The 10,811-nt window shown below is 39.0% G+C and overlaps 1 protein-coding gene across 1 annotated transcript in view; it reads left to right on the forward strand.

Moving 5' to 3' along the window:
* The first annotated feature begins 6,659 nt into the window (after window positions 1-6,659).
* LOC138960869 (uncharacterized) overlaps window positions 6,660-10,811 on the forward strand; it is a 5,518-nt gene continuing 1,366 nt past the window's right edge. Inside the window, exons 1-2 of the mRNA XM_070332506.1 lie at window positions 6,660-7,135; window positions 7,796-7,924. Of these exons, the coding sequence (XP_070188607.1) occupies window positions 6,811-7,135; window positions 7,796-7,924 (454 nt within the window). The 5' untranslated portion in view covers window positions 6,660-6,810. The remainder of the gene's footprint in view (window positions 7,136-7,795; window positions 7,925-10,811) is intronic.

Genomic DNA, 10,811 nt, shown 5'->3' on the forward strand with positions numbered 1-10,811 from the left:
AATACTTTTGTGTGGAGTTATGCAAATTAACAAGCCAAGAAATCATAAATGAGTTGTGCATATCTACTACGTTTATCATATTCAAACCACCATAATCTTTTTCTTTGCACATAACTGTTCGTCTTACTTTTTCAAATGCGCGCGTATTTGAATACTTTTTCTTCCAAATAAACCTAAACAAAATGGAATTAATATGATGTAAAACATGATGAGGTACTGCCAGAAACTGGAAAATATAAACGAATTGAGATATAAGAAAGGTTTTAGCAATACAAATTTTACCTTGTATACTTAAATTTCTTTTTGACCAATTGGCGATTTTTTGTTGTATTCGTTGAATTTTGTTTGACCAGTTTTCCTCTAAAGACAATGCGGGTATATTGTTTGGAAAAATAATTCCAACAATTTTTACTTTACGTTTCCATTTAAGACCAAAATACTGATCTGTACACAACTTTTTGGACCCTATCCACATGGCTTCCGTTTTGTTAACATTCACTTTCAAGTTGGAAAAACGTTTAAATATATTCAAAACTAGATGAATACCCGCTTCGCCGGGTATGGCTGCGCCGGGAAGAAGTCGAGCCGAAATACCCGGCTGCGCCGGGGATCCGGCTATGCCGGGTGTACGCCGGCTTTGCCGGCGCACCGCACGGAGGAAGGGAGATAATCGCGGCTGAAAACACTGGAGAAGATAAGGAAGAGTTACTGGTAGTGGATCCAGACAACAACAAAAAATCGGTTCAGCGCTGCGCGCTGAGAGCACGTGTTGAAATATCTCATCGACCAGGTTGTGTCCCGGGTGTACCTGAATATGCCCACCAAATTTGAAACAGATCCATCGAGAACCTTGGCCGCGCATCGCGGACAGACACACAGACACAAGTCGTATATATATATATATAGATGTATAAGGAATAAGATGAAATTAAGTTTTTAAGCTGATTTCGAAAATTTAATTTGATCATAATTTTTATATTTTTAATTTTCAGAGCTTGTTTTTAATCCAAATAATTATAACATATTTATATGTTTTTTTGAATCAGAAAATGATGAAGAATAAGATGAACGTAAATTTGGATCGTTTTATAATTTTTTTATTTTTTTTTCACAATTTTCAGATTTGTAATGACCAAAGTCATTAATTAATGTTTAAGCCACCAAGCTGAAATGCAATACCGAAGTCCGGCCTTTGTCGAAGATTGCTTGGCCAAAATTTCAATCCATTTGATTGAAAAATGAGGGTGTGACAGTGCCGCTTCAACTTTTACAAAAAGCCGGATATGACGTCATAAAAGGTATTTATCGAAAAAAAGAAAAAAAATGTCCGGGGATATCATTCCCAGGAACTCTCATGTAAAATTTCATAAAGATCAGTCCAGTAGTTTGGTCTGAATCGCCCTACACACGCACACGCACACACGCACAGACACACACACACACACACACACACACACACACACACACATACACCACGACCCTCGTCTTGATTCTCCCTCTATGTTAAAACATTTAGTCAAAACTTGACTAAATGTAAAAAGTCCGCCGCTAGTGCAAAAGGCAGTAAAAGTGACGAGCCTCTTCAGCGCGGAAGCGTTAGCGCTGTACCTCTCTTCGTTGACTAAATGTAAAAAGCCTGCCTGAACATCAGCCCCAACCAAGAATGGGCTTTTAGTACGTTAAACAAAGACTTTTTACCTCTCACTGCCATCTGCCTGAGAGAGAGAGAGAGAGAGAGAGAGAGAGAGAGAGAGAGAGAGAGAGAGAGATGGATGGATGGATGTTTTATTGTTCTAATCAATGATTTGATTTTGACAATTTTCAGACAAATGAAATTGGTGCACAAAACGAAATTACTAAAGATGAGATACATTGGGCTTTATAAACATAGCCTACACATGCAAATAAGTGAGGCAAAATAAAGAAAGAGCCTGCCAAATGTTGAGACATAAACAGAAAGAGACAGAGAAAGAGTGAGAGAGAGAGAGAGACAGAGAGATACAGACAGACAGACAGACAGACAGACAGACAGAGAGAGAGAGAGAGAGAGAGAGAGAGAGAGAGAGAGAGAGAATCACAAAGAGAGAGAGGCAGCTTGAGTCAGACAGAAAAAGAGACAAAGAGAGAGAGAGACAGAGAGAGACAGAGAGAGACACAGAGAGAGAGACAGACATACAGACACAGAGAGAGAGAGAGAGAGAGAGAGAATGAGAGAATCACAAAGAGGGAGAGGCAGCTTGAGTCAGACAGACATGGAGACAAAGAGAGAGAGAGAGAGAGAGAGAGAGAGAGAGAGAGAGAGAGAGAGAGAGAGAGAGAGAGAGAGAGAAAGAGAGAAAAAGAGAGAGAGAGTGAGAGAGACAGACAAACAGACAGACAGGCAGACAGACAGACAAACAGACAGACAAGCAGACAGAGACAGAGATAGGTTCTCCTGTCGGCACAATTGTTTCTCGCAACTGTGTGCATCGCTGCACAACCAAGGCCGCAGTCATAGCAACTCAGATTGTTATCGACAAGCTGACAAGCAGCAAACGAAATCGAAACACACACACACGCACACAAACACACACACACACACATACACACACACGCACACACACACACACGCACGCACTCACATACACACACGCACTCACATACACACACACACTTGCACACACACACACACACACACACACACACACACACACACACACACACATTCCATTTTCACTGTTGTGAATATATATATATGTGACCCTCCACCACGGAATGAGTCGCATGTCACCTTTTCATGATTTTCATATTTTTACATTTTCTTAAAGAGTTTTTTATTCTCTATCCAGTGGTGAAAACCGTTTTAAAAAAGAGTGAACACTTTTTGAGTTATAAGCCTGGGACTATGGTGACCCTCGCACTGTCACTAAACACCCCCCGGACTTATATTATGCCCAGCGCAGAACCGCGTGAGGTGACATGCGACTCATTTCGTGGTGGAGGGTCACATATTGCCTTGCAACGTAGAAACAATATTCAATTTGTGTTCATACAATCTTTCTTCCAGAACTAAATTGTGATTAAAAAGAAAAGTTAAGTTTTCAGTTGAAATATAATGCCTCCTCCTGACACAAGCCGGCACAGTGTAAACTGTTGCCAGACGATTCATCAGTTCTGCTCATCAGGCCCGATTGAGTTTAACGTTTTCTGGATTTATCTTACCTTTCTCTGAGCCTTGTGCTTATATGCTTTGTGAGTTAGTCCTACCTTTTTCTGAGCCTTTTGCTTATATGCTTTGTGAGTTAGTCATACCTTTTTCTGAGCCTTGTGCTTATATGCTTTGTGAGTTAGTCCTACCTTTTTCTGAGCCTTTTGCTTATATGCTTTGTGAGTTAGTCATACCTTTTTCTGAGCCTTGTGCTTATATGCTTTGTGAGTTAGTCATACCTTTTTTCTGAGCCTTGTACTTATATGCTTTGTGAGTTAGTCATACCTTTTTCTGAGCCTTGTACTTATATGCTTTGTGAGTTAGTCATACCTTCTTCGGAGCCTTGTACTTATATGCCTTGTGAGTTAGTCATACCTTTTTCTGAGCCTTGTGCTTATATGCTTTGTGAGTTAGTCATACCTTTTTTCTGAGCCTTGTACTTATATGCTTTGTGAGTTAGTCATACCTTTTTCTGAGCCTTGTGCTTATATGCTTTGTGAGTTAGTCATACCTTTTTCTGAGCCTTGTACTTATATGCTTTGTGAGTTAGTCATACCTTTTTCTGAGCCTTGTACTTATATGCTTTGTGAGTTAGTCATACCTTCTTCGGATCCTTGTACTTATATGCCTTGTGAGTTAGTCATACCTTTTTCTGAGCCTTGTACCTATATGCTTTGTGAGTTAGTTATACCTTTTTCTGAGCCTTGTACTTAAAATATATGCTTTGTGAGTTAGTCATACCTTTTTCTGAGCCTTGTGCTTATATGCTTTGTGAGTTAGTCATACCTTTTTCTGAGCCTTGTACTTATATGCCTTGTGAGTTAGTCATACCTTTTTCTGAGCCTTGTACTTATATGCTTTGTGAGTTAGTCATACCTTTTTCTGAGCCTTGTACCTATATGCTTTGTGAGTTAGTTATACCTTTTTCTGAGCCTTGTACTTAAAATATATGCTTTGTGAGTTAGTCATACCTTTTTCTGAGCCTTGTACTTATATGCTTTGTGAGTTAGTCATACCTTTTTCTGAGCCTTGTGTTTGTATGATTTGTGAGTTAGTCATACCTTTTTCTGAGCCTTGTACTTTTATGCTTTGTGAGTTAGTCATACCTTTTTCTGAGCCTTGTGCTTATATGCTTTGTGAGTTAGTCATACCTTTTTCGGAGCCTTGTGCTTATATGCTTTGTGAGTTAGTCATACCTTTTTCCAAACCCTGTGTTTGTATAATTTGCATTATTTTCAGGTACACGTTTGTGAATTCGTCATACGATTTCTTGGTGGTTACTCTTACCGTCCTGATCACTTGCATTGGCACCAGAGTGTGCGAACGACTCCAAAATGCAGATGGAACACACCAACCTCGCTACTTCGAAACCATTTTCAGCAATCTCAGTCACTATTTATTTTTCAATCAAATGGTTACGTAAACTTATAAAGTCGAAAGATGTTCAAATTTCGACGCGTTTCGGTCAGCCCAAACTTAATTACTGGTCTCGGTAAAGGCTGATCAACTGTGATCAGTTTCCATCTTGTGAGCCGGCCATGTTGAACATGTTGATATTGCTTTCAGCGACTTGTTTCACAGTTCCAGTCAAATGTTTCTGTGCTTTTGTGTTGATCCTCCATCTTATTTTCCAACCTAGTGTTCGTTGCGTGTTGCTTTTGCTTTTTGTTGCCGTTGCTTCGGAAAACTTTTCAGTGCAATTTTAAATGCTAGGTTATCAAACTTTTTAGAGAGTAATAATAAATTTGGTCAAGAACAAACAAGTTTCCGCACAGGTTTTTCAACACTAGACCATGTTTTTACTTTGCATTGCATATTAAAAAAATTTCTCAACAAAAAGAAGCGACTGTTTTGTGCATTTGTAGATTATGAAAAAACGTTTGATAAAGTTCGCCGTGATAAAGTTATGGGAAAAATTAGTTAGTTCTGATGTTAATGGGAAGTTTTTAAAAACTGTAAGAAATATGTACGAAAATGCCAAGTCTTGCGTTAAAGTTAAAAGTGAATGTTCTGGATATTTTCCCAGTTTGTGTGGAGTTAGACAAAGGGAAAACCTGTCACCGCTGTTTTTTGCTCTATTTTTAAATGATCTAAAGCCTTTTCTGTTGGAAAACAGTAATGGTTTACAATCTATGTCAAGAGAGGCTATTGTTGTTGGAATGGATGATACTGATGTAAATCCTTTGTTTCAAATGTTTTTATTACTGTATGCGGATGATACTGTGATCTGCTCAGAGTCTGACAAAACCCTGCAAGAATGTTTGAACAAAATGCACGAATACTGTATAAAATGGCGTCTAAATATTAATGTAAACAAAACGAAAGTTATAGTTTTTTTCCAGAGGTAAAATTAGAAATAAACCATTGTTTACGTATAATGGCAATTTAATCGAAGTAGTGTTTGATGTAATGTACTTGGGCATTAAGATTAATTATAATAATAAATTTTCAGTCGCACAGAAGAATCTATATGATCGTGCCTCAAGGGCAATGTTTGTTCTTTTGCGTACTTGTAGACAATTGTCACTGCCTGTGGACATACAAGTTGACCTGTTCGATAAAATGATTGCTCCAATTTTACCATACGGATGTGAAGTATGGGGTTTTGGTTCCTGTGAACTTGCTATTAAACTTCAATTGCGTTTTTATAAAATTGTTTTCAAACTAAAAAAATCAACTCCAAATGCTATGATATTTGGTGAACTTGGAAGATATCCACTAGATGTTAATATGAAATGTAGAATGCTTTGCTATTGGTATAAACTGATTAGTCCTATTCATAAAAATAAATGTTCAAGTATTGTGTATTGCTTTACATATAAATTGTATATCAACAAGATGATTGAATCTAATTATTTATGTTTTATTGAAAAAACCTTAAATGAAATTGGTCTCTCTGGCCTTTGGACTTCTTAAGAAAATGTTCAATACTCAAGCGCATGGTTTAAACAGAAAGTAAAAAGAAGCTTGTATGACCAGTATATCCATAAATGGTTTACAGAAATTGGAACAAAAACATGTTTTGGAATTATCGAATGTTTAAAGATATTTTTGCATGTGAAGACTATGTCACACACCTGCCATATCAACAATGTGTTTCAATGATGAACTTTAGAACATTAAACAACAATTTGCCTGTACAGAAAGAACGTTATCTTAACATCCCGAGGTCAGAAAGAACTTGCACCAAATGTGTATCACAAGACATAGGTGAGGAATTCCATTATTTATTTGTCTGTGATTTTTTCAAGGAAGAAAAAGCTGAGTTGTTACCACCTTATTATTGCAAAAAACCTAATGCACTTAAATTTAAAAAGTTGTTTGCTACTAAGAAAAAGAAATTGCTAAAGAATATTTTGGACTTTATTAATAGAATTTGTAACAGCTTTTCATATTTTTTATTTTTTTTTATTTACTATATTAGCATATATCATGATTGTATTGATTGTATTTATTGTTCAAAATGCCCCCATGGGTTATGGACCAATACAAAACTTGAAACTTGTTTCCTGTTCAAGCTTTCATAAGCGAACATTCGTATTGTATTGTGCAGAATTATTTAGTTTTTTTAACTTTGTTCATCTCACCACAGGTTCTTTGTTGTTTAGGTTTCTGGAATCATCATGCTTTTGGTGGGAACTCTACTAACCGCTCTCTTCATCTACCTGCCCATGCAACTCGTTAAGACTGAGGTCAACAGTAAAGTGTTCGCTCAGCAACCCGGAACATCAGGTGTTCTATTCACAGAATACACACTGTTCAGTTCCCAAGAGGTCGCTAAGGGTGCTTGCGCGTCAAGGTGTCTTCGGAATGCACTTTGTCTGTCCTTCACCTTCACAGGGGTCGTGCAGCCGGGCAACTGTCAAGGTCATAGCAAGATAATGAAGTTTTCTGACGTGAAGGTCGCAGAGGTCGGGGCACAGACGTACGCTGTCAGAGAAGCAGAAGGTAAGCAATCGCAGCGTGGAATAAGTGTGTGAGTGTGTGTGTGTGTGTGTGTGTGTGTGTGTGTGTGTGTGTGTGTGTGTGTGTGTGTATGCGTGTGTGTGTGTGTGTGTGTGTGTGTGTGTGTGTGTGTGTGTGTGTGTGTGCGTTTGTGTGTGTATGTATATGTGTGTGCTTTCACCTCCAAATTTCAAACCAAACCTAACCGAACACTTCATGTCCCCAATTCAAGGATAGACCTCTTTGAACCAAGTTTAGCCTTTTCTGACATCGCAGTATGGAACTCTCTTCAAGAACCAATGAGTATCAGTACATTCATTCGTAAAGTACTTTTTGTCGTATTTGATGTCATAATACGAACACTCATGGTAATGGAAGACTTCGTTACCTCATCTCATCTCCTCGTATCTCTCGCTGTGCACCTCTTGGTGTGTTACTCCTCCCCCTCCCACCCCGTTTTTGTATGACTGGTGAATAACCTAATTAACACAAGATGTAACCACTGGGTATTAAACAACAGAATAAACCCAAACGGTACCACTCTGCCTCTCTCAATGACATTTACCATTCCCCTGTATCATGAGTACACGGGTACACTTCATTCAATTACCATTCCCCTGTATCATGAGTACACTGGTACACTTCATTCAATTACCGTTGCAGAGTGGTGGGAAAAAAGTTGCAGCACTGCAGCGGATTGCGGGATCAACGCTTACGTGATATGTCGTCGGAACGTGTGTGTGTGCCCACCTGGCTACTACTACTCTGAGGGCCTCAACCAGTGCGTCAGCGGTCAGTATTCCTACTTGCATTCAACTTTGTGCAGACGTATGTAGCCACATGGGTATGAATACATCCAAAAACAAAGAGACTGCCAACGTTCATTATTCAGAATCAAAAAACAAGAAAGGTAATAATCATTCATTCGCTTGTTACTTCCTAACAAGCGGCCGAACATTCCATCAAGCTAAGTTATTGTTACGAATTGTTTGTCTGTGCACTTAAAAGACCGTTGGGTCGATATATTTTGTGACTGTAACGTATTGTTTTGTCAATAACAAACGTTCCAACAACTTACCTTTCTTGTTTATTTATTTATTCACATGGGTTTGAGGCAACGGAGACTTGGCGCCATGGAGACTAGACAACAGGGAGACTTAGACAGCACAGAGACTCAGCGACAATAGACGTAGCCACATAGTTATGTGACAGCTTAGAGTTTGAACAACAAAGAGACTGGGGTCTGGGAGACAGAGAGACTTGGCGATACAGACGTAGACACACACATATATACACATAGGTACAAATACAATGGTCCTCCTCAGGACTAGATTACCTTGCGATACGTCCCCCACAAAGGGACTTTGCTCTGTAAATCTCGGTCCCCCTTGAGGAGGGTCTGATGCTCCCAATAGGCTGTCTGTGAAGGGATACTTATTTCTCTCTCTATCTCTGCTAAGAGATTTTAACAAATCTCGGAAGAAAGTCTCTGCTGACTTTCAATTGTTTCTTTCACAATTTCTGATGTTTTATATATATATATATATATATAGCTATTCTGATGAACACTTGGGGGAATTCGGGGGCTGTGATTGGATGGTCTCTTCCGATCATCAAAGCATAATGCTGCGGAAGTCGGCCATTTTTCTCAATATCCAAAAGCATATTGTCGATAACAAAGACGCATGGTTCCGGTTTCTACCACATGTATAAAGTACACGCATACCTCGCCAGGTTTGTTTCTGTGACTAGTCGACAGACGATGCCATTTGCTTTGTGTGTTTTTTTGTTGTTGCTTACTGTACATGACATACATTACGTGTAAAATCCAGTTCTTTAACAGGCAACAAACCTTGCAAATTTCCAGAAGCTGCAATCTGAAGCGACTTATCTCTGATTCTAGCAGACGATCTCTCCAATGTTTAACACAAAATCAGCAAACTCTCCTGTCACATAGAACGCCCATTGACGTAATGCTAAACATCCGGTTATCTCGAGTTTTCTCCGTAATACATGTCCGTGGGTTTTTCAATGTTCGGTTATTTTCGTGGCTTCATGCGGAAAGGGAACCGTCGTCTGCAATCAACGACATGGACCATTCTGGTACTTGCTGCTGACAAAAACATGGTTTTAACACAGAATTTAATGTCAGAATAGCTATATAAACGCTATTGTGTTTTCATCGTAGCAATAGGGTCCGACATTTAGACTCGAAAAAGTATAACTTCTGAGGCGAACAACTCTGCAGAGTCTGCTGTGAAGGGCGACGGTAGTCTCCCTGTCACACTCGACCCCCTTTGAATGAACTTAAATCCCTCCCAGGTGGAATGGGAACAGCACGAAAATTATTCAGTGACCAAAACACCACAATCACCTTTGAAGGCGAAGTCCACTCACACGGGATTGAAAATAACTGTAATGGCTTCTCGAAGGAAGGCCTGAACATACTGACACACAAAAGCCGCTAGACCACATCACACAACAGAACTCTACAATCCACAGGTGTGCCCACACACACACACAAACACACACACACACACACACACACAGAAGCCGTATATATATATATGTATATCTATATCTATAATTATATAGAGATAGATGACAGTGTATTTTTCGCGTGGCTATAAATTGATCCGACCTTTTCACTTTTACAGTAAGGACAACTTACGGGTACATGCAAGGAAAGCCCACAACTTCTAAGGCGAACAACTCGGCAGAGTCTGCTGTGAAGGGCGACGGTAGTGTATTTTTCGCGTGGCTATAAATTGATTCGACCTTTTCACTTTTACAGTAAGGACAACTTACGGGTGCAATCGTGACATTCTAAAAATAGTAACGTAGTAACGGGAATATGGATTGACGCCACACGAAGGAAGGGAGATAAACGCTGAAAACACTGGAGAAGATAAGGAAGAGTTACTGGGAAAAACCAAAATCGGTTCAGCGCTGCGCGCTGAGAGCACGTGTTAAAATATCTCATCGATGAGGTTGTGTCCGGGGTCTCTCTGAATAAGCCCACCAAATTTGAAGCAGATCCATCGAGAACTTTGGCCGTGCATCGCGCACAGACACACAGACAGACAGACACAGACAGACAGACACACAGACACTAGTCGTATATATATATATAGATGTAGAGAGAGAATTGAATTGAATTGAATTGAATTGAATTGAATTGAATTGAATTGAATTGAATTGAATTGAACTTGAATTGAATTGAACTTTATTTAACAAGGATTAAGCCTTTTCTTACAATCTGTTCTTGGGACGCACAGACACACAATGATAAAATTGAAAAATTAAAAATTAAAAAGTTAAAAAGTCAGAAAACTTCAGCACGTGATGATAAAGATGACGATGATGATGATGATGATGATGATGATGATGATGATGATGATGATGATGATGATGATGATGATGATGATGATGATGAAGATGAGGCATGAAGAGCATACATATGTGGTTATTCATAAAATCAAATGCATACTATGCAAGTAATTATAAGTACAAACTGGTAGCAATCGAACATGTAGCAATAGTACAACAAAAACATGTTCAGAATATACAATGCACAGCATATCTTTAGCGTAATACAAATAGACTACACGGCGTAGAACTCTATCGTTCAAACTGGTTGTACGGAGAAGGGTACCATGTGAACTTTGCAGAACCCGGT

The sequence above is a fragment of the Littorina saxatilis genome, linkage group LG3, assembly GCF_037325665.1.
Source record: "Littorina saxatilis isolate snail1 linkage group LG3, US_GU_Lsax_2.0, whole genome shotgun sequence".
NCBI lineage: Eukaryota > Metazoa > Mollusca > Gastropoda > Littorinimorpha > Littorinidae > Littorina > Littorina saxatilis.